We start from the raw sequence: 24638 nt of genomic DNA on the forward strand, positions 1-24638 counted from the left end.
GGGGGGGGGGACAGGGCGGAAACGGGAAGGAAGATATAGAAAACACAGATTCTAAGATTTAAATTTTTCTTTTCCTTATGCTTTTATTGAAATTGTCAAGAGTGGAAATTTCATGAAGACATCTGTGCCTTAGAGATCAGGGAGGGTAGTCCCGAAAACCACTGAAACCTCTTTATGATCAAAAATGATCATCAGTAGCTAGCACATAGACTGCTCTGAAAATCGATTAAAAAATTCTATAGCCCTTACCAATGTCCAAGAACTACAGTAATCTTTCTTCAACTTGAAGAATGTTAGTTTGGCAATTTTCCCCCCACACTGTTCATGTCACATGCTCTTTATAAATAAATTAAAAAAAAAAAGAGCCTTCACAGTTCATTAAGTTTAAACTTCATAAACCTTAACTCATTAAAATAAATTAAGGATACTATATCTCTTAATATCCACATTTTCCTGCCAAAATTTCATCACACAAATTAGTGATCAGCCTTGTGGGACATTCGCTTTAGCACTACAGTTATCTACTGCTTACTACCAGTGAAAGCAGCAGCCATTTGATCTGCATAACCACTGTGTGATCCAGTGTTACTATCTTTATAATGCTCTAACAATAAGTTTATTTTTGTAAGTCAAGGACAGAATTCCAACTGCTCAAGAGTAGCCTTGTTCAGCTCCAGTTAAAAATGAGGAACTGGTAAAGCAGAGTTATACAAATGATGGGCATCATTAAAAGTCTGACACTATTTCCATAAAATTTTCCCACACAAAAGAACATCCAGAGATATTTTTTCAAGTTGCCATGAGCAGCTAACAAAGATTTCTTACATTCCATCCCTCTCTCAGAAAAGACTGGGCATTTCTTTCTTAAAATACTATTTTCTAGGAGTCTGTCTGGTATTTACCTACCAATTCATGTCTTGTTCATCATATGCAGAGTTATAACACACGGTAATACAACAGATACCTGTAAATGACTACTGTTATCCTTGCTAAAGGTGTCCTGACACACTTTTTAGACAATCAAAAAACTGAGTCTAAATAAATCTTTAGCCCCACAAACATGTAAACTGATCAAATTCTTCAGGTATCTTTCCACGCCATTAACCACTTCCACTGAAAGTACTGTTTTCCAAAACATCCACATATGTGAGAACTTCACATTTAATTTAGAATATATACACTTCTGTTATGCAACTATTCAAAAGTTACTGAATTAGAATTACTGTATAGAGGGGATTTTATCATTGTTTCATGACAATTATTGTGATAATGTTTTATGATAACTCTTAAAGATCACCTGGAATCACTACACTTTTTAAATACGATGTATGATGCATGTTGAAAGTTTTAGGTATACCTAAGTCCGGTACATGGTTCTCTCCAGAGAATACTTGTTACTGAGCTCAAAGGTTGTTTGAAGACACGTATTTTTCATTCCGACAGACCTTTATATATTTTTCACTAATGTTTTTTTTTCCTTTTTGCTACCCAAGTGTTTGTTGTTTTTTTTCCCACTGATATGATAACATAGTACAGAAGTAAAGCAGAATGGATGTCATGCAAAACAGATCGTTGTATTCCATGCAACATCGATTTGATCTCCATTTTTTTTGTTGTCACAGTAAACAAACACTAAATTAGTTCTCTTTCTACAACACAAAATTATTTTGATGACAAAAAAGATAAAAGTGGTGTAGCGAACCACTCCCTGCCAATTTAAGTCTTAGAAGAAACTATCGTGTACATTATTTGAAAAGAAGTATGATATCTATAAAAATCAAACATTTCCTGGGGAAGTGGCCTAATATTTATTGCACCTCTTTGTACAAGCACCATTCCATTGTTCCAGTAACAGTAGATAACATTTTGGCTGGCCTCACGCTGACCTATAATATTTATAAGTCCAAAACATTTATCAACTTTGAAAAAACGCAACAGACATATTAGTATGTAAAAGGAAGTAGATTTCCTTATTACAAGTGTTTCTTCCTGATATTGCTTCATATCTTGAAGGAAAACAAATGGTACCACAGTCTACCCAGACATTTAAAAAAAAAGTCTTCCTTAGTTTCCAGCAATAAAGCTCATGCAAATGCTTTTGGTGAAAATACGAGGAGTGAACAGAACTACTACGGTTTTTCCTTTTTTTTTTTTTATGGCGGGGGGAGAGAAGGAACGTGCACACTTGCTAAAAAACATTAACCTGAGAAATACGATCTCAAAGCAGAATAAAAGCAATGGAATGGAGATTTACATTTAATCATTTCCATCAGATTAGAAAGCACTAATTAAGGCCAGTGAAAATTAATTATACTGGATATTTTATGCCAGCAGAGAGTCATCCAAAAATCACAGACTCATCGAATAATGGAATGGTCTGGGCTGGAAAGGACCTTCAACGATCATTCAAGTCCAACCACCCTGCCGTGGGCAGGGGCATCTTTTAACTCCAAGCACCATCCAACCTGACCTTCACACTTCCTATGATGGGGCACCCACAACTTCTCTGATCCTGTTACAGTGTCTTACCACCCTCATCATAAAAAATTTCTTCCTTATGTCCAATCTAAATCTACCCTTTTTCAGTTTAAAACCACCACCTCTTGTCATGTTACTGCAAGCCCTGGTAAAAATCACTAACACGAGTGAACACCAGTGTTTTCAGTTCTCATACAGAGAACCAGCCAGAAGCAGTTACACCCTGGCCTCTTACTGAGGAGGCAGTGGTATGTGACACCCACAAGGAACGACAAACTGTTCTATCAACCTATAAAGCAAATGCTTTGTAACTAAACACACCAGGAGAGGGGGACTGTGGAAAGAAGAATCATTCTATCCTCATTATCTAATAATTTATACAGAAACACAAGCAGCAGCTGTGGCCTCCCAAAATGATACTTTCATATTCCACACTAAAATACCATATTTAAAATACATAAAACTGCTAAAAAAAAAAATCACCTAGCCTGTTACTTTGGTGCTAGAGTTCACGTGGAACAATTGTTTGTGAGACATGTCATGCTCTTACATGACTCAGCACACAGGTAAGCGCTGCCACTGCTGTCTGAAAGGAGATGCTAAAAACAGGTAAACTTCCACCACCATGCATATTAATTTTCTTCACAATGGTGGAGGCATGGAAAAAAATATCCAAACCCTCTATTTGGGAACCCATATATCATGGCAGGTAGCTAGAAATCCCTTTAACACGGTACATTTGCTCTAGAAGAAAGACAAGACACTGAACAAATTAAGGTGCTCTGTGGAACAGAATGCTTCTAGATTTTCTTCTAGTCCACCTAAATACAGCCAACCTGATACACAAATTGTCTAACTTTGAAATATTTAGTTATGGCTTGTAAAAAAAAACAATTATAAACTGTGTACACATTTTCCAGTTTTATGAAATGTCACAATATTAACATTAACAGCAAAATTATAGAATACAAAAGGCTAATCAGTAATCTGTCCATCTCTTGTGTGATATTAGTAAGTTAGTATTAAAGTTTTGTATATCTAAATTAGTTTTTAGAAAATATCTTACTCTTTGTACAAGTTAAAGATCTTACCATAGAAGTTTCGGTTCTGCTGGGATACGGAATGTAACACATTGTCAGCTTTTCTGGTTGACAAGTTCTGTTCACTGTAAAAGAAGGATACACGCAATTTGAAAGCTTGACTATGATGTATGATCACAAGCTTTATTGCCTTGAATGCATACAAGCGTAAAACCTTTGCCTATGTGAAACTGACTCTTGTTATCACTGTCACATTTTTTACTAACACACTGTACAGAAGTTACATAAGATAGTAGGGGTGGCCCTTTAGTACTTAACACAGCAAACCCAAGAAGAGGGGGGGAAAAAAAAAAAAAAACCCAAACCAGCAGATTTAGTAAATCTTTCTGGTTTAGTTAAGTAAAAACCATGCCTTACCACTCCAGAGAGGGAGCTGAAAAACACCCTGACAATTCCTTCCTTCTCCAAGAGTAAGGCAGGGAAGAAGATATACAGTGGCAACTTTTCAATTAAAACAAAAACCAAACAAAAAAACCTTGACAGGAAAACAAGACTACTCAAAGAATCGGGAAGAAGGGAGAAAGAACCTAATAGAAAACAAAACACTATGTCATTTTTTTCCACCTTCTAAAAGAATTCTCAAGTCATTCATTTGTCTTTTGTTTTTATGAGACAAAGTCTGAACAGTGAGAAGGGAACTAGTGAGTATTGTCTGTCAATTCTAATTACCACTCACTCAAGATCCTTCTGAAAGTCTCAAGAAGTCATTTGTATTTTGATAAAATATGTTTTTCTTCTTTATTTAACAAATATTTAAACAATAATGTAAGCAGTTTCTTAATGAAGTTGCTTTAAATTTATCATATTCCCTCTCATAAAAAGACACATGCAGCATTTGGGCATCTCATTACTTCTTGGGCATGTTTAAAAATGCAGCATGGTTAAAACTGTAGATAGAAATCACTGTTACAGGCAACCGCAAACACTGAAAATATAAACATGGCTTGAAGTGGCTTTACACATATTTATATCATTATCCAACAAAAGCCCATGAGGTTTTTGTATACTGACATTTTGTACAGTTGGGTGGGAGAAGAAAGGCAGGAGCAGGGGAGGAGAAGGGGGAAATAGATAAAGGCATGGGGTTAAAAGTGTTTTTAATGGGAAGTGGACACCACAATCATAATCGCCAGTTCAGAAAGTCCACGAAGCAGTCAAATACAACCAGCCAAAAGAATACACTTGCAAAATAACCAGTCTTATCTGTTGGCTTCGCTCCTATATGTGAAATAAAATAATTTCCTAGAAAACTAAGAACTAAGCAAATGACTGATTTTGTTTTCTTGCAGTTACAAAATAATCAAAAACATTTCAATTCATCCAGAAACTGTATTTTGTGTGTTTTAAATAAAAATCTTGTTTTGATACCTTGCCACAATACTTTATGAAATAAATTTTAAAATTTTGCATCTCCACTTCAAGAAGTTTTAGTAATTTTACACATCTCAGCAAAGATTTCTTTCAAGTAGGTCAATGAATTATCAAGTGATCAACGTATATCTGAGGTGTTTCAGAAAACTGAATTTCAGATCAATGACTAGTAACAGTATGCAAGATCCACCTACTGCCATTCTCATCTCTTTGTCTGTACAACTGTTATAGATAGGATTTATATAGACACTTGTATTCCATTACAGATGGCAAGTTACCCACAATCTAAAGAACTTGCAACTAAAGAAGTGCAGCAACTATTTCAAATTAACACACCCTTGCCCCTCAGCAGGGCTTAGCAGTTCTGGCTCAGCGCGTTCCAAACAGAACTAATGTTGCAGTCCGAGTGAAGGTAAACACTAATTGTCTGCACCCTTATTTCTAGATATATAGCTAGCTTTCTACATACCTGATCTCAAGCATATGAAGTTCCAAAGCATGTTTTCTTGACTGTTTTTGAAACAACACATAAACAGTAAACCAACTTATTTTTCTGTAAAGACAATCTATAGACGTTCTAAGAGCGTTAGCATTACCTGCAGGAAGCACTTTCTTTAACATTCTTGACATCTGCTGCATTGAATCCTTCAATAACAGGTGAGTCTGGATTTGCAGATCCATTGCTGATATGATCACTGCTTTCATATCCAGATTCTGTCCTCTGAATTTGCCAGTTATCACCATGGATTTTTCTCTCTGTAAATCCTTTGCTTTTTTCAGCATTCCCTTTCCCCTCCGAATCCAGTGAACTTCGACTTCCTGTATCCTGTTTTGTTTCATCTTCATATATAGTCATTAAACCTTTCTGCATTTGGTTCTCTTTTGGCCAATGGTTAAAGCTTCGTTCCTTTTCATGCTTAGATTTACTGTTCAGATTTGCCTTGTGCTTTGGGCTATGCTGTTTTTTCTCAGTCTCACTGAAAATGCTGTCTACGTTTAATGTCTCTCGCATAGGTTTCCAACCTCTACTTCTGCTTCTGCTGCTGATGATACTTCCTTTGTCCCTAGAGTCTTGACTGGTGTCTGTATCATAGCCAGTGACACCATCAGTCCGGGTCCTGATCACTGGTTTCTCTCCAGCAGGAAAAGCTTCTGTTTTACTTGATCCAGGCACCTGTGCAGAAAGCTTTGCTTGGTGAGGTGCATTGTCATGCTTGTAGGAGCCTCTTCCCTGACTGCTGTATATGCGCTGATCAGCACATTGTCTAAGTCCGTTTCCAACTGGAGGGGACCCCGACTTAATACTGGAACGATCTTCCCCAATCAAATCTTAAAAGAAAAAAAGAAAGAAGCTCCATTAACATGCTCATTAATATTTAACTGATACTGCTACAGTACATATATTTCTTACACTATCTCATAGAATCATAGAATAGTTTGAGTTGGAAGGGGCCATGGAGATCATCTAGTCCAACACCCCTGCAGTAAGCAGGGACATCTTCCACTAGATCAGGCTGCCAGAGCCCCATCCAACAAATTCAGTACCTATTTCAGAATACTGAAAACCAGGAAACTCAAATCTTACAGCCTATTCTCTTAAAAGGAGAAAAAAGCCTGGACAGCTAGTATTGATGCTCAAAGCTATTTAACCCATTGATTCTCTGGTCATATTTTTTAAATTTACCTCTTTGTCTCCCAGACTCTTTTCTTGGTCCTCTGTCTGTATCTTTTCTTAAAGACGAGAAGTTTTTCATATCAGCAGCTTTCAGAGCACACTCTCTGGATATGTCCTTTAGCCTGTCCTTTTGATCACTGTAACCTAACTTAGCTGCAAAAAAATACTTTTTGTCAAAGATCATTACTACAAAGTTATTCATAATCAAAACACACAAATACAGTTATGTACCATAACATTTAGATTTTAATATTAGTACTACTTAAAGAATAATGAATTACATAACACAGGTTAAGAAAATGGGAGATAGATAGTACAGGTAAGCGTAGAGGTATCTCCAAGGAGTCCACTAAATGGAGCTAATGAAAGTAACCAAAGCAGTATTACGTCAAGTTTGTCTAACAAACATCTCTTACTTAAAACTGAATGCTCGAGCCATTTTTAAAGCATGCACTATTTACATAAATTTTTATGAGTTATACTGAAAAAATGAATCTAAATTTAATCTTCTCTAAATGTGACAGTTCACTTCTACCAAAGCAGTGGATTCACTGCTTATGAAAACATCTGTTTCTGAAAAGGTAAATACTAAGCATTTTTGAGTCATCACTCCACCAAAAAAAGAGTTACCAAGCTGAGAATTCTCAGATTTAAAAAGTCTAGTAAGTCAACAATAAAGACAGAGGAGAAACAGATCTCAAGACAAGGCACCATCTCTCTGCTTAAGTAGTATGGGGAGTTCAGAGCAAAGGCACAGACAAGTAAGGCAGAAATCACTGTCTCATATGACTTACAGCCTGATTTGCGTGGAAGCCTAATGTAGAGATAGAATGGATTTTTAAACAGATAAGGCAACTTTTTTACTATTCTTCCCCATTAACAAGATAAAGTCCACTAATATACAGGACTACAAATAATGCTGCATATCACAACACTGTTGGGGAACAGGATGCCTCAAATAGCCAATGACCCACAGAGCCACACCACGTGCTCCAAAAGATCAAATTAGCTTCAAGTTTCTAATGTGCCTTTTAACCAGCAATATGATTGGAAGGCATGATGATGTTTGAGAAATGGATTAAGGCCTCAAGAGCCACTTTAGTACAGGAATAATGAGGGGTAATAAGAAAATTTTGCATTTACAGTTCTCCAGAAAAGCTAACATTCCATGGCAGATACACATTAGTCACCATTCAAAGATTCATTCAAGTCAATGATGGAATTCTTCCTTTAGAAATGGTTCCAGTTCAGAGGTGAGCACACATCTGAAACGCTATCAACTGAAATATTTCATAATGAGACATGTTTGGGTTTTTTTGGAGGGTAAGGAATACGTACCTGGACCTCTACCACCACTAGCCTGAATATGGCTCCTACTGAATGCTGAATTATCTGGCTGAAGTTTTTTATTACTCTTTTGATTAGTGGGGTCTCCAATTCCATTCTCTTTCATGTGGTCTGATTTAGGACCAGAATGCTTTTCAAATCCTATCAAATAAAATATCTATGTTTAGAAATGAAAGGCTTCCTAATTTAAAGTCTCCAATAACTAAATTAAAAAATAAGAAAACTTTTTAATTGATGATAGAAAACACAAACATAAGAAAAACCTCACAAAAAACCCCACAGCACATTTCAATACGCTAGGCTATAAGGTTCTGTAACACTTTATATACTGCCATATTTATAATGGTGGACTGTAGTGGAACAGAGTCCTCAATTCTTTCTTCCCGGAAGCAGCTGATGTCTTATTGCTAGTCATGATGTGAAGAGGAACATGTCAAATTCAACTGCCCTTTTATTCAATTTACTTGTATATTATGTTTAACATAAATCAAAAAAAGACAGCAGTACAAACTACAGAACCAAAAGACAGGATTCTCACGTATTGAGGCATATGCTACAAGAATCTCTGAGAAGTTTCCTGCAATTCCTGATTTTTTTCCAAAGTTCTGAATTGGTTCTCTCTGTGTCTGTCTATATACACATATACAAACACACACTCCAAATATATGTCCATATTTGTAGGAACCTTGAAAGTATTTTCTTATAGCATTTTTAAAGCTATTTGACATGTATCAGTACACGCATAAGAACATCCGCATATATAAATACACTACAATTTTCCTCTGAAATTACTGAAGTTGTGTAAAATAGTTATGACCAGTCTACAACAGAAAATCTTGTTTCCCTATTATCCATGAGTCTCAATTTCTATTCTCATATCAGACACAAAACACAGTTCTAATACTGAATATATACACTAATCTCTTTTTTAATAATTATTGATAAAAGTATTTAAGAACAAAGCAGCTAATCCATTACCAGAACCTTTATAATCCTCATTTCAAAAATAGAATTGATACTGTTATTAAAAAAAAAAAACCGAACCAACAAACAACTTAATTACCCAAGTCTTCATCATTTCCTCCTGCTGCTTTGCATTGAGACCAGTGAATAATCTGCTTTGGAGCATCCTCTGGAGATACAGCTGTACCATCTGGGTTAGCATAAAACAACAACAATGGCTGAAAGTGACAACGAATGCACCTGGAGACCACATCTTTCCATTTTGTTCCGATCTAAGAAAAAAAACCAACAAACCAAACCAAAGCTTTCTTTATCAACACAATTCAACCCCATTATGGAAAGAATAATTTATTAAGCAACAGGTACCAAATGCCTAATTACAAAGGTATATTAGGATTCAGCATTTTGGCACATGAGTTATGTGAATTGCGGCAAAAAGCTAGAATCAGTATGAGATGGGCTAACAATCAGAGCATCAACACTTTGAGTACAGCCAAAAGTATTTAAGTCTTCTTTTTCATTAAAAGAAGTTCAACAGTAGACAAGTGCATTAACATTCTGAAACATTTGGAAGGCAGAACTGTATAGTAATGAAGTCAATTCTAAAATCCATTTGTAAAAACTGATTTACAAAGCCAAAGGTTCATTAAAATAAAGACACTTGTTTGGCTTGTTTCTAGCTTGGTGTCAGAAGAATGCAGTCTAGAAAACTAAAAATGACTTAATTTGGCGGCAGTAAAAACAGTATTTACCTCTTTTACATTAGCATCATCAAACAGCACCCATTTGCAACTCTTGGTGTGAAAGGCAAAGGCACAGTAATGTCGGCTTGTGTAGCAAATCATTCCCACAAGAGAAAGGTCACTATTTTTGGCATTTTCATCTGTAACCCTATAGAACAGCTGTAAAAATGGTTACATATTTTAAAATATGGGTAAGACGTTTAGCCTGAATTTCCAGACCCACTAGTGGCATTTCACCAAGGCAACTCGTATTAAATATCCTGTTGCATTATACAATTTTTCATCAGTATAAATAACAACTTTTACATTAGATCTATCTTAACATTTATTTTTGCACAGCTGAAAGGGTAAAACAATAATGCTCTGGAATAACTCCACAAATTTCAAACTGAACATGGTATTCCTAGATATTCTACTTGGAATTCACCTATGTTCATCTTTGTACTTAGGCACAAGACCACCACTTCTGACGAGAGTTTTTCTTCTCAAAGAAACTACATCAAACAGCATATAATAAAGAATGGTAAAAGTAGACAAACTTTAAACTGTGCTTTTAAAAAATACATGTGTATATACATTTGTATTTTGTATATATTTACTTATACATAAAATACATGTAAAATTAAATTCTAGAATAAGCAAATAGTAAGTTTTAGGTCAGATACCCCAGGAAGATAAAGTTGTGTTGCCAGATTCCGCATAACCTCTTCTGTCAGGTCAGAGTGTTCTGAGTCCCAGACTAAACCGATTGTGACAATCTCAGGACAATTCATAAGAACACGACGAATTTTTATTTTTTGACCACAGTTACTCTAGAAAAACAAAAAAAAAAAAGTGACAGGAGAGAAAACAAAAGATGTTTAAAAAAAATGGAAGTCCAAAGTTTATTTACTAGACAAGGAATAGTGCAACAAAACAACTCTGCAACTTCTTCTACTTCTCAAATTTTATTATGATGTTTGTTTCTAACAATTTAAGGATAAGACTCTTCACCATAAAAACACTCTGATGAAGACTACAGCTAAAATATCTCCACTACCTTGAAGCAGAAGTTTCTGAAAACATGCAAGTCACCATCACAATTTCTCTTTTTTCTCCATTTCATCATTTAAGCTTAGGTCTATATGTTCTTGTGTACTTCTCCATGGTTCCTAAATTAACAGTATTGACACAGAACCATTTAAGGAAGAGAGGAATTAAGTAGACCAAGCTAAAAGAGACTATTTTTGCCCACACAAGCACAAAATTATTCCAATAGAAGACAATATTGTCAAGCTGTCGGTGTATATGAACTAAAGCAGTTTCACCCAGAAAACACACCTCTTTCAATTAATCAAAAAAACATAGCTATATGTTGAAAATTAAGTAAAGAATAACACACAGATCTCATAACTTGACTTCCTAAACAGACCGTTTGCACCTACAATACCATGTTTATCTATCAGTGGAGAAAAAAAAACAAAAATTAAGGGTTTTTTTACCTTAAGCTGGACTGCACTTAAATGGCTACAGCTAATCCTGCTTTTAAGCGAATACTTTAGCCTGATTTAATATCCTAAAAAATTCTCCCTTGTATCTTAAAGTAATGCAACATCTCCGTTTACTTACAGGACACTTTCTGTAGTCATCAGTAGTATTTGCTGCTTGTAGCAATTCTGCAAACATTTCCGGTTTGAGACGTTCATGCCTCTCCATCATTTTTTCTACTTCATTACTGTAAAAAATAAATGGAAATAACTGTGGATCTCCCTTCTTAAGAGTTAAAGAGATTTCAGTCAACTCTCAGTTAGCTACAACTTGTGAATAAAAGAGACAGAGGTAAAAAATTAGCAATATACACTTTTTGTCAAACTCTCTCCACATCTTGCTTTTGAAACCCAAATGTAATGTTACTTTTGGATGGTACCTCAAAAGGACATTTTAACAAAGAAATACACATTCATTTTTAACACTTACAGAATTTCTCTGATATGCTTTGATTAGTAATGGAAGGGTATCTCATTTTTCTATATATACAAGAGTAAAATCTCTTACCACAGAGCTGTGGTAGAAATATAACGCACAAATTCCGTAAAAGGCAATGGGTCTGATGATGCTCCACAACTGCGACATACACACTACAAAAATAAAATCACTTTTGTTTTTTATTTACTCAGGACAGTGGAAACAAATTATTTGTTAAAGCAATCAAATAAAGGTCTGACCTGTTCATACAGTGTCATAGCAAACTTCTGATGAGAAATACAGGACTTTGAAGTGCACATATCTGTCTCACTGTTTGGCACTAGGTGAAAATGAATCCTCTCAAGGATATTTTCCTAAATAGAAATAACAATGTAAACATAAACTGAAGTGATAAAGTCAGAATATACAAGCAACATTACAGTTTAATACTCCAACAACTACTCCCCTTGGCTCCAAATGGTCCACTTACAAATTTAACGTGTATTTAATTCCATCCCTATTCAGAACCCAGTGAACAGGAATTCTTCTTCATCTCAAGGTTTCGAAACATTAACAAAATAGCATTAGATAACAGCTACCCAACTGTTCTTCCAGAGTCTGTTCTCTTTTGAAGGAAGTCAATTTTCATGAAAAATTTTAAAAGCCGTTCTTACAGTAAGACATGATACTAATGTCATTGTATCCAATGACTGAAATATTTTTTGGATCAGGCCTCTGTCTCAGTTCTTCTTCACACTTTTAAATTTTTCTCTGCATATTAATCTGATCATCTGATCGCATCAGGCACATATGCCAACACAAGCACCACTGAGAGAAGCATGGAAAAGGCTCATAAATAGCACATGCCTAATCCCATCACAAGTCTCAGTTTTAACCTTAAAAAAAAAAAAGGCAAAGAAAAAAAGTATTATGATTGTCACCAGTTTGGCCCCAGAATCAATATGGACTTTTTCTCCTCTTTTTTTCTAAAAATACCAGAAGTAACAGGAAGAAGTCAGTTTATTCAGGTGGATCACTCAGATTGCAATCCATTAATCTGACTATAAGAACTCAAAACTGCCACTTTCAGGAGCTCTCCACTGGATTTTCCTACATGTGTGAAAATGCATCTGGCAGGTAGGTATTGAGTGGGTATTTCAAAAGGAAGGCCAAAGCTGAAAGTAACCAAAGCAGCAACCATATTTTCTGTCCCTCAAATCTGTGTCTGAAGAATATATATTTTTTTTTAATGGTGAACAATTTTAATTGCCTAGTACAGGACCTCTTAGAAAGGCTTCTTTACCAGTGTTCTATCCGCTCTTGAGTTGTCTTTTATGGCCACAGTAATGGCTCATGTTTTTCAATAATACACTTCATAAAAGCAGAAAGTAATTGCAGCAAAAAGTCAAGATCTTCAAGTATTCATTCACTCTTGGATAAGAAAATGTAAATTTCTTCTGCAGAAGCCTTCAGTAATGAGCTGGCTAGTTGTAACAGAACATATTTCAATAGGTGATGAGAGAATACTTGGAGGAGCAGACTATATATTCACATCTGTAGGTGCCTCTTCTCCAGAGAAGATAACCTTTCTCTCTGTCCAAAAGCTTTCAGGAGTGATTTAGGGTTCATCATCCTCATTGACCTCCTACAGTAACGATGTTTCACATATCCCTCTGCCTGAGCTACGGAGTTAGGGGAAGAAAGTACAGAGCAAATGCAAGATCACTCCATCCCACGTTACCAGACACTGAGTCCATGTGTCTGTTTCCCTAAAATGGCATAAAGTAGTGTATCAGTATTATTACAAGACTTGTATCCCACTTGTTAGCCTGGAGCTACCAAAACAACAGGCCAGCTTGTCATCCACAAAACTAACGTCATTCTAGTCAACTGTCACAAAGAATACTTACGAAGCATTCTGCTGCATCATCCATGAATCCAAGCTGGAAACGGTGTTCATCCTTAAAACTTTCTGCCAGGGCATGTCTCATATTATCTGATGGGAGTGCTTTTTCTCGACTATGTTGAAATTGTGAAAATATTGCCTAGAAAGAAATACGATTATTTAGCTTCATTAGCCACTTGACTAGACACCGTGGTTCTACAAAAATACATCAGTTCTTATGCAGCGTGCCTAAACAGCAAGTATGTGACATATTTATAAATCTATGCAACTTTGGAAACCACTGTTTTCTCTTAAAGTTACTTAAGTCCCATGTTCTGTTACTCATTCCCTTATAAAAAGTTATGCTACTGAACTGAACTTTGATCCAGCAGAAAAACAACACAGAAGTATATAAAAATGCAAGTGATTGACTTTAGCTCCCAGAAGCAACACAAGCCCAGGTCTGTAATTATGCAGCTTTTTTAATTTGGCCACTGGAATCACAATTCATGCACAAGTATCTTTCCAGATGGTGTGTATTTCTTAGGGCATAATGTAATACCACTCAGTTTAACACCTATAATTAATTAAATAACATAACTTTTACATTACTACTTCAGACAGGAGTGTATCTGTATTAAAATGATGCATATGCAAAAAACTCCCCTAAATTTGATAGAATGTTAATAATCCTTGCTACTAAATCAGCTCTCTCCTGAACCACTGCACAAAACACAAGAGAACAGATCAATATCTGCAGTTCCATAACATGAAAATAAATTGCACTTCATTTTTAATTAATTTCCCAGAAGAGATAGTTGGCTACTACTCTTCTTTTTGGCAGAAATGTGTATGCAAGTGACCTCATCTTTTAGAAAGTAGGGGAGGTTAATTTTAAAAGAACTGAAAGTTAAAAGCTATTAAACAAATGAAAAAACATTTGCAGATATTAAAGGGTGTATTCCACTGTCAAGAATTCTATGTCAAACTTTAGAGAAAAATGAAGAGAAATAAAGACAAAGCAAATCAGAAGAAGCCAAGTAAAACATAGATGAGGATACGCATTCTTCACATAGGCCTCCTAGGTTTAAAAAAAAATAAAATCTGTTGGACAGAAGGGAAAGATACAACAGATATGCAGTGTTTCAGTGCTAACAGAAAGTAACGTTTTAACCATGATGCACTCCAGTGTGTCTGTCAAATATTTAAACTTCCCTCTCACAAAAAAAAAGCCTGGAGTACTGATAAAAATTACAGTCAGTATCTCAAAGTAAACATTCAAAAATAAGTTTTTTAACAGATCTATTAATACAAATTAACTCTGCTTTGAAAACGTTCACCACTTCTCATTTTAGCTACTAGGTCATTTTTGGTATGCAACAGAGCTTTAAGTGTCCAGTTTAAAAAAAAAGTACAGATAAGCAGAGTTATGCTGATATGGATGCTTATTTTAGTGGCCTGCATAGTCAAGTCCCACCCCGGTATTATCCTGAGACAAAAAGCGTATATTTGACTCTCAGAGCACCAACAAAAGAAAAATATGGATTTGAACTGAAGTAAACCAGAATTTATGGGCTGTGCTTTTAGTTCATATGAAAGGCTGAGAAAAATCAATCTAAACCTCGACTAACACCTGCAAAGAGGAAAAAAAAAAATGCAAAAGAGGAAAAAAAAAAAAGCAAAATTCCTTTGGGAAAGGTATAAATAAAAAGAGAGAAGCACCTGGTCTTCACAAGTGCACCATTAGAATGAAAGGATTAATTATTTACAGGTTCAATTGCAACATACCACGAGCAATACGGAGGTAACTGGTGACAGCCAACATGGCTTCACTAAGGGCAAATCATGCCTGAGAAATTTGGTGACCTACGATGGGGTTACAGTGTTGGTGGTCAAGGGAAGAGCAACTGATGTATCTATCTACCTGGGCTTGTGCAAAGCATTTGACACTACACCACATGACATCCTTGTCTCTAAATTGTAGAGGCATGGATTTGACAGATGGACCACTAGGTGGATAAGGAACTGGCTGGATGGTCACATTCAAAGACTTATAGTCAACAGCTCAACGTCCAAGTGGAGACCGGTTCCGCAACGGTCCGTATTGGGACTGGTGCTGTTTAACATCTTTGTGGGAGACATGGACAGTGGGATTGTTTGCACTCTCAGAAAGTTTGGTGACAACACCAAGCTGAGTGGTTTGGTCAACACGCTGGAGGGAAGGGATGCCATCCAGAGGGACACTGACAGGCTTGAGAGGTGAGCCCAGGAGAACATAATGAAGTTCAACAATACGCACAAAACTCCAGGAAACTGAAGCTATCATTCCAAGACAGACACAAGATTTTATCTGAGAATATAGGTATGCCTGAGTTATGGTCTAGACTTTATGTACTAACAAGACCAAGTGTCCTGCACACAAAAGAACACGACATGCATCAAAACACTCCTGAAACAAAAAGTCCCAACAAGTTCTGTAGAGTCAAGAGCTTGGAAAAAGGTTGAAATAAAAACCTCAAGAAGTCTGACTATGTGTGTTCTCAAACTGCTTCACCTTGTTGGCTTTTTAAAATTAACCATTTTAACCAAAGAAATAAAATGGCACCTTTTAGAAAAATCTATGTTTCGAAAAAGACAGAGAGACATTCAAAACCAGCTGTACCATACTGCAACCATGATAAACACTAAAAATGGCTGAAAAAACCTACATGGTACATAGATTATACATTTCCTGAAAGAATAAATAAATTTCACTGAAAACAGTTCTTGTCTACAATGCTTACTCAGTAGCAAGGTTTGGTCTATGAAACTCCCTCTGAATAAACTCTAAAATAGTTGGCCTATCCTTGCCTACAATTTAGCATAGTCAAAAACCACTTCCTCAATGAAACACATTTTCAAATAGTGTTGTCTCTTTCAGCTCTCTCCAGATGAGTTATATCTATATATATGTTATAACACTATATCTGCTACTGTATTTGATTATACATTCTGCAGTCCTGTACTAGAATCTCAAAAGTGTCTTTATTGACAAATTTCACGAGTAGAAAGTGCATACTACTAAAAAAAAAAACCACACAAACAAACCTCTACATTCTTTTATTGGGATTTTTATCCCAACGAAACAAAGCTATCGTGCCTAATTTCCCTAGTAACTGCAGGAAGCCAAATACCAGTGCAGTAGAAGCAAGAAGAACATAACAGAATTTGACATTTGTTTACAGACTTCAGACGAGCTACAAAAACTGTTTGAAGGAGAATTTTTATGCACTAGTTAAGAAATGCAGATTTGATTAACTTTCAAACACTCAGCCAGTACCACTACCTGCCTTTCATTACCACAAACTGAACAACTAAGTCTTGCATAGTTAACATCAACTAATAAGTAAAAAAAGAATCTTGAGACCTTATCGACAGTAATATAGTTAAAGAACTGTATTCAAACACTACAGGAAAGAAAAGCATATGCACACAAATAGAAAAAAAAGAAAAAGGATCTCCAAGAGGCTAGGTAGAAATTTTTAAATAAGTTATGCTGTCTTTTAATAGACGAGTTTTATGTTTAAGCAGACCGGTTTTTGCGTACTGCAAAATTTCTTCTTTAAACACAAGAAAATATTTAGTTACAAACATGTCTTACAAATGTCCTTAAATCTAAATTGTTTCTTTACCCAAGAATGATTTGGGGTCAGCCAGACATATGTATGATAGGGATATAAATTAGTAAATATATTTTTCCCTCATTTTGAAAGACAATTCTTCCAAACAACAATTATTTACCTTTAAAGCACAAAATATACACGCATCTCCCTGACATACATGTCCAGTTAAACCTCTTAAACTTCGTCGGAATATGTCAAGTTGCCATAATACCTACAAAAACAAAATTTCACAGAAAATTATGAGTTCTGAAGGCTCTAAGTTAAACACAGCAACATATAGCAGATTTTCTTTTTTTTTTTTTTTAATTTCACATAACACATACAACTTGAGCACCAACACGGCTAAAAGAATGATGGATGGCCCTTTTCCATTACTTCAGAAAATTGTGGAAGTGGAAGGTTCACATTCACCACTCAAAAATTAGATCTACTTTTTAAACTTTTTGAAACAATGGCAAACAATGTACTTTGTGTAGAAAAAGAGATGAAATACTCCTAAGCAAACAAGCAGCATAACACATACAACTTGAGCACCAACACGGCTAAAAGAATGATGGATGGCCCTTTTCCATTACTTCAGAAAATTGTGGAAGTGGAAGGTTCACATTCACCACTCAAAAATTAGATCTACTTTTTAAACTTTTTGAAACAATGGCAAACAATGTACTTTGTGTAGAAAAAGAGATGAAATACTCCTAAGCAAACAAGCAGCAAGCTCAACCGTGTACAGAGGTTGTAATAGTCTTCTTATGGCTTTACATAAGAGGAAAGTGGGTATGGGGTTTACTTCATTTCCCTTTCCTTCTCCTTCCCTCCCTGTCCTCACCTCCATGTTTTCTTTGAAATTTAAAAAAAAAAAAAAAAAAAGGAAACATGGAAACTGAATTGCTAGGTAAAATGCAAGAACCATTTCAGGTTAAGTCTATACTACATTTTTACGGTCTCTTACTAAAATGATTGCTGAACTACATTTGTTTTTCCACAGATCAAAAAAATCCTGGTGCTTAATCAGGTATAAGTTCCTACTTTTTATTAGTGTATACAAATGTAATGTCTGCTTGGCTACACTACAGTGCTTTCAGTAGTTCAGAAAGTTGCCCATTAAAAAAAAAATAGAAAATAAAAACCCCAAAAATGAGTTCTGAAGAGGCATAGTAACACAGCAGCTGCAAATCCAAAAGACAACCCTCAATCTATAAATGTAAAAGCTAAAACTAATTACGATGCATTTGCAAACATTAGAACCTCAGTTCCGAAGGCTGAACAGAGGTTAAAAGAAAGGAACACATTCCTCCTTCTAAAACAGCAGTTACCAATCATCAGCCACTGTTTGATAAATGTCAGTAGGTTGTGAAGTAGTAGGATTGTCTGAAACTATAAGTAAAATTGACTTAGGGTTTAATTTTAGGGCACCCTAGGGGAAAATAGCAAAACTGCAAGAGAATATAGGTCATGCTGTTCCCATTGAACGAAAAACAGCAAACTCATTCTACTAAATCTATTGTACCTTTTTATTTTAAACATATTTAGATATCAGACACATAGTAACCATGTAGACATATCTCTCGTATATCCTGTGCCTATATAATTTTTAAGACATGTTTTTTTAGGAAGTCTATGCATCTGTTAAGCCCTTTGCCAGTTCGGCAAATAATTCTGTACAATTTGAAAATTATCAGGTCCAAAATCTAAGCATTACAACAACATATATTGTTCTACTCTTTTGCACAGCCTAGAAATTTGTTGTCATTGTTAATTTTTAGATTTAAAAAGACTATAGTATAAGCTAAGCTGTGCTTGGTATTCTGACTTGCAGACAGCCTGGAAAGGCGAGCACTGCTGTCACCAAATTCAGTAGTCCCCATATTCCTTGTTGTAAGTAGGCTTGTAAAAGCTCTATTTTTTATCATGTTAATGTCACTGTACTATTAAACTATACTTGAGAGAGCTACATTTTTTCCATTACAGCTCATGTAAAAACAGAACAATGCATAAGCAAACACACGCAAGAAGCTGGTGTGTAATACTTATGCATATGAACAGTAAAAAGAAATCTAAGTCTTATTTCTTTGGTATCAAGTATATCTCCTAGTCTAATTCCACAAATCTTTCCGAAGTTTAGAATCAAAGCTTCCAACTTTATGTGCATCTTCTGGTATGTCCCAGTACCGCAGACTCATGTGCTAATTCTGAGCAAGTGGTATTTTAATAAAAATATTGTTCTATTCAATACAAGTAGCAGCACTGGTTGTCTCACATTAAAAAGTGTCCTGTAAATTTTACAGAGTAATAAAACTTATGTTTGACAGAAGCATTAGTTTTAAAATTCAAGCAGTAGGTTTTAAAGTTATGAGTCAAAAGTTTCCAAATATGAAAGTTTTCCTGATATTCTTAATGCATGCAAACAAAATAAAAGGCTGTAGTTTTCTTCAAAATTAAACATTTAATACTCACAATCAATTCCTTAAAATAATATGCTAAATAAAATTACTTCCACACAGTTTTCTCTTTTTCTACAATTGCCACTTTTTCTTTTATTTTCAAGAAAGGCAATTCTGTCTTACTTGGAACCATTAAGAAGTTTAACTGAGAACTGAATTGAACACCAGTGAAAAACGTGCTGTATTTTTCTGTAGAATATATGTGCTGCAATACGAATGGTAAAAACAGCACTGCCACGAAAACACTTATGACCATCTAAGCTGCTACAAAGCCAGAACTGTTTAATAAATCAAGGGGTTTTTTCTTACCTGCACAGCACTATTAAGAAAGCAGCTGTTTTGTCCTGGTTCATTTAATAAGCCTTTCGTAGGGGCCAGGGATAGTATACTTCCAGGCTGATAAACTTTTCCAAGGTTACCCCCAGGTTTTCTTAAGAATTTCACCCATGCCATTATTTTTTAAACTTTATAACTGCAATATTTATGCTCAAATATTTAAGGATACAATGGGTGCAAGGCAAAGAAGAAGGTTCTAAGAGAATTGCTCTGAAGTCATGGCATTCCATTCAACTCTGTGCAGTAGTAACTGTTCATGGGTTTAAGTCTACTTTCCATGAACAGCTGTCAGCCATTTATCAGGATCAGACTGTCAGTTAAAATACAGCTATACAAAGTTTTTAACACTCAGACTTAAAAAAAAAAAAGTATCCAGTTAAGGTTAACAAATATTAAAGGTTATTAGAACAAAAGTTCTTATTAAGCAAATTGCACAGTAACTGACTTCTTCCAGCAATATCAATGAAGCATTTCTATAAATCAGTGGTATTATATCACAAGTTCACGTATATCACAAAAATGGAAAATTCTTGACAGGCATTATACTCCTGTTCTCTCGTTTTGTTCCATCTTCTTTTTACTTTTAACTATGACCCAAGAAATATATTCCAGTTTAGAAGACTCCATGTTTATTTCATTCTCTTTCCAGTGAACCTGAAATAGGAAAAAAACAGAAAACATAAAAATAGAATTTTCCAAAATGTTAAAGACCTTCTAAATCAGAAAAGAGATCATGGCTAAATCAACTTCTTAACCTAAAGGCAGATGCAATAACCAGGGAAAAGGAGGAGAAACAATTGCCACCTAAACGTTGTTCTTAAGTCAGAAAAATTAAATTATCTGTCATAATCAAATATCTTCTAACTTATTATACATTATTATACATACTATACTTATTATACATAATATTATATATTATCATCTAAAGACGATGATAAAATTACCATAAAGGTTCTGCTAGCAATATGCAACAACTTGTAAAAAGACCATATAACGTGTTATTTTAACTTTGACTCTCCAAGTCTAATAAAAAGAATACCAAGAAATAAATATTTGTATTCAACACTTGAGAACCTAATATGGTTTTGACTTCAATATCCCAGCAGATTACATGAACATATTTCCATGTCTTAAGATTACTAAAATGTTATGGATGGATGATCAGCTAGTACTCAGCCTTCAAAATTTTGCAGTACCTAGAAAACACTACACAAATACATCATTAATCTAGCTACATTCTTAAAGCATCTGGAAAAAACATAATAACAGAGCAAGAACATTCTTCTGGTAGCTGTCTTAAGCCAGTGCCTGTCCCAATAACCAATTCCATGATTTTCAAATTCCAACAAGAGTTGTTTCTCTAATTGCCTAAGGTACATATTTAAGGTTAAATGACTCATCATCCAGAACATCACCACAGGCACCCGTAGAGCCCATGCCGTGATCATATCACAATAATGGATTATTCAACAGTTTGGCATTACTACCTCTTCCACGTAAACATTTGAAGTAACAGCACAGAACAGAATAAACTGAAATAAACTAAAGCAATTAAGGCTGCACATTTGGGAAAGACCCACACACACAAAAAAAAGGGTGAAATTGGGGCCTCATGTTACAGCTGAGATATTCACCTCAGACCTTACAAGCATGTGAGATACTGAAGAGGTATCAGTATACTTCAGAACTTGCAGCCTTCTTACTACAACTTTTTCCACTGTGCAAGCCTTTCAAGATTGGTAAACAGCACTGAAGAACAAAAATAATGTTGGAACGCTGTATAACTTGGAAGATAACTTTCCCCAGCTCAGAACAACCAACACCACATTCACATCACACAGTTCTAAAGCTCTCAACTACTGTACAGCTGGGATACCATTGAAACAAATCACTGACTTTCAAAAATACCTGCAGGAAGTCTTGCATCCCTAAAACCATTCCCCTTTATTTAAAAGAAGCACTGGTACTTACTTATATTATTAAAAAACAAAACCAACCAACAAAAAAAACCCCAATAAACAATAACTGGAACTTAATCAAAAGTAACTTTTACCCCATGCATAATCAGACGGTTTTGTTTATTTTGTTTTGTTTGATGTTACTATATCTCACCCATAAGTAATTTGATTTAATAATACTGGAAATAGTACATGTGATTTGTGACAGCACTAAGCAAAGAGTCTGAGATCTAAACTGAAACTGACCTTGAGAGAATATCATGTGATAATTTTGTTTTCTTTATGTTCACTTCAACAAACCCAGAAAGGGGAAAAAAATAAAAAGATGTAGCAGATAACTGGAAATGCAGTGCATCAGTTTAAGATCTTGTTAGAACCTTAAATTAATTAAAAGGAGTACCAACAGCTATTCTTCTATAAAGGACCAAACTCTAAGAAAACACAGAGAGAGGTGAAGGCAAAAGTAAACCAAAGATTAACCCAGAAAAAGATTAAAGATTCTCTGAAGTCAGGTATGCAGAAATGATAACAGATCTGTATACAGCAATTAAAGGAAAGAACTTCTTTTTAACAAATGATTGCATTAGAAAGTTCCAGTATAGTACATAAATAGAAAATAATGAATCACTACAGTAAAGATGAATAAAGAGGACTCAAGGAAATAATCTATCAGACATATATATGCACAGATATATAAAAATACACATACATACATATTCAAGAAGCCAGTACCACAAATCAAAAGTGCATAGCAATATGAAGCATCATTTGGACCAAAGTGTCCTGCTATCACGGGGAACCATAACTTTTAATTCCTAAAAATAACAATGTTATAACTATGATTTAAAAAATAAATAAAATAGAAGAATCTCACATTCAGCTCTTTCACCTATCAAATACTTTCTCCTGATTTCTGATTTAATATTTCCATACCCCTACTGAAAAACTGACCTAACACATTTTTGTCACAAAAAAACATTGCTCCTTGACATACTACAGAAGCTTCTTGAACACGCATTTTCCTGGCAATAGAGAGTTCTTAATCACACTTTATATAATTTCCCATATGGAGAATTACATATGGTTTTTTCCACCCTCCTGCTGCTGCCCCAGAACACAGAACTAAACTTAAGATGAACCATTTTCGGTAATATCAGCAATATCAAACTGGGTACATTGAAGGGGAAAAAAACAAACCAGGAAAGAGACTGGACTGGGAACAGAACAGATGGCCTGTGGTAACCACAAAGGTGTCAAGTGTATTTGCGCTCCAACGCATGCTTGAAATGTCCCTCATTGTGTTCCTACCTTTGAATAGACAGGAGCAACAGGATCTGACCCAGGCTTGCTATCAGGGTCTCCCAACCTAAAATAAATTATCTACCGAATACACTACACCTGTCATCTCCAAAACTGCTCGTACAGTGCTACCCCACCAACAGTGGGGATTCAGCCAGCCTGTCCTCTGCTGCCTGCATTTCAATGGAGAGGTCGCACAGCATGAAGCAGACAAAATAGGTGAAGGAAATGGATGGAAATTAAGGTAGACTGTATATCAATGATAAATTATATAAGTTACTGGGAAAAAGACATGTTTCTGGTATCTAAATCTCATTCTGAAACAAATCTCACATATTCGACTGTGAGGCTGGACTACAGTTGGTTAAAAAAATCCAAGGATAGGCAAGAATGGCAGTATTCATTTCCAGACAAAAAACAAGAAAAGTTGAATTCTTGCTCCATAAGTAAGTTATTTTCTCATGTAAAAAAAGTGTAATGATCGACCCAAAGTCATGTTAAACTTGGGAAACATTTGTGTTTTGTTTTGTTTTTCAAATGCAAAAGGGAGATGGCTCCTACAAACACATCTGTGAAACTTACCCCTAAGACCAACAGATAAAAACTATAAAATGTTCAGGAAAAATTTGCCTCTGTCATTTTTTGTTTTCAGCCCTGGAACTTACTTACATTAAGTCACAAGAGTAGAAGAGATTCCATCAACTTTTGTTTCTTACCACATTTTCAAGCACAATTTCCCCATGTTTTTGAACAACACATTTAGGCACAGATGAAGAGAGGAAGAACATCTGAATTCACCTAGTCTGTATTTTAACTGCTAAGAAATATACACACTGTTTTGGACACAAGAGTTCTTCCAGAACAATTTAAGACAAGAAATATTCATTCACTAAAAACTTCTACAAAGTCATTTTATCTTGCCTTTCAGGGATGCCCTAGAACAAACATCCCACACATTTAGCTGGTGGACTGGGTTTCAGAAAAGTTAAAATTATTCACTGCTTGAATTTAATAAAAAATGGTTCTGAGCTCTGTTACTGTCACATTACGTTAATATACTTGCTGCTTAATCTCATATCCACAAAGTTGTGAATACAAACAATTTCAACTATCACACCAGGTAAGTACACACAAACTTATTCTAATAAATTGCAGAATACATTCATTGTGCAGTTTTCATATATGGGCCAGATATCCACCTTCCAAAGCACTGTGATATTACATTTATATGGCCTGTATTAACTACCCACAACATGAGCACACCGTTTCCCAAAAATTTAAATAAAACACCAGTGACTACTTAAAAATTACTTTTATGCAGCCTTCTCAAATTACTCTTTCTATAAATGCATTCTATATATATATATATATATCAATGATCTGGATGCAGGAGTTGAATCCCTGTACGTTCTTATTCACTAGTAAGAGGAGCACTG

At 35.2% G+C, this 24638-nt stretch overlaps 1 protein-coding gene across 1 annotated transcript in view; it reads right to left on the reverse strand.

The window, feature by feature from the left end:
* USP53 (ubiquitin specific peptidase 53) overlaps positions 1-20062 on the reverse strand; it is a 25858-nt gene extending 5796 nt beyond the window's left edge. Inside the window, exons 1-14 of the mRNA XM_010076242.1 lie at positions 19919-20062; positions 17287-17379; positions 13532-13666; positions 11882-11995; positions 11712-11794; positions 11286-11391; positions 10343-10489; positions 9687-9836; positions 9035-9206; positions 7963-8112; positions 6634-6777; positions 5546-6278; positions 3936-3977; positions 3570-3643 (exon numbers count right to left, since the gene is read on the reverse strand). Coding sequence (XP_010074544.1) covers positions 3570-3643; positions 3936-3977; positions 5546-6278; positions 6634-6777; positions 7963-8112; positions 9035-9206; positions 9687-9836; positions 10343-10489; positions 11286-11391; positions 11712-11794; positions 11882-11995; positions 13532-13666; positions 17287-17379; positions 19919-20062 — 2287 coding nt within the window. The remainder of the gene's footprint in view (positions 1-3569; positions 3644-3935; positions 3978-5545; positions 6279-6633; positions 6778-7962; positions 8113-9034; positions 9207-9686; positions 9837-10342; positions 10490-11285; positions 11392-11711; positions 11795-11881; positions 11996-13531; positions 13667-17286; positions 17380-19918) is intronic.
* Between the last annotated feature and the right edge of the window lie 4576 nt (positions 20063-24638).

Source organism: Pterocles gutturalis, unplaced genomic scaffold (genome assembly GCF_000699245.1).
Source record: "Pterocles gutturalis isolate BGI_N339 unplaced genomic scaffold, ASM69924v1 scaffold19753, whole genome shotgun sequence".
NCBI lineage: Eukaryota > Metazoa > Chordata > Aves > Pterocliformes > Pteroclidae > Pterocles > Pterocles gutturalis.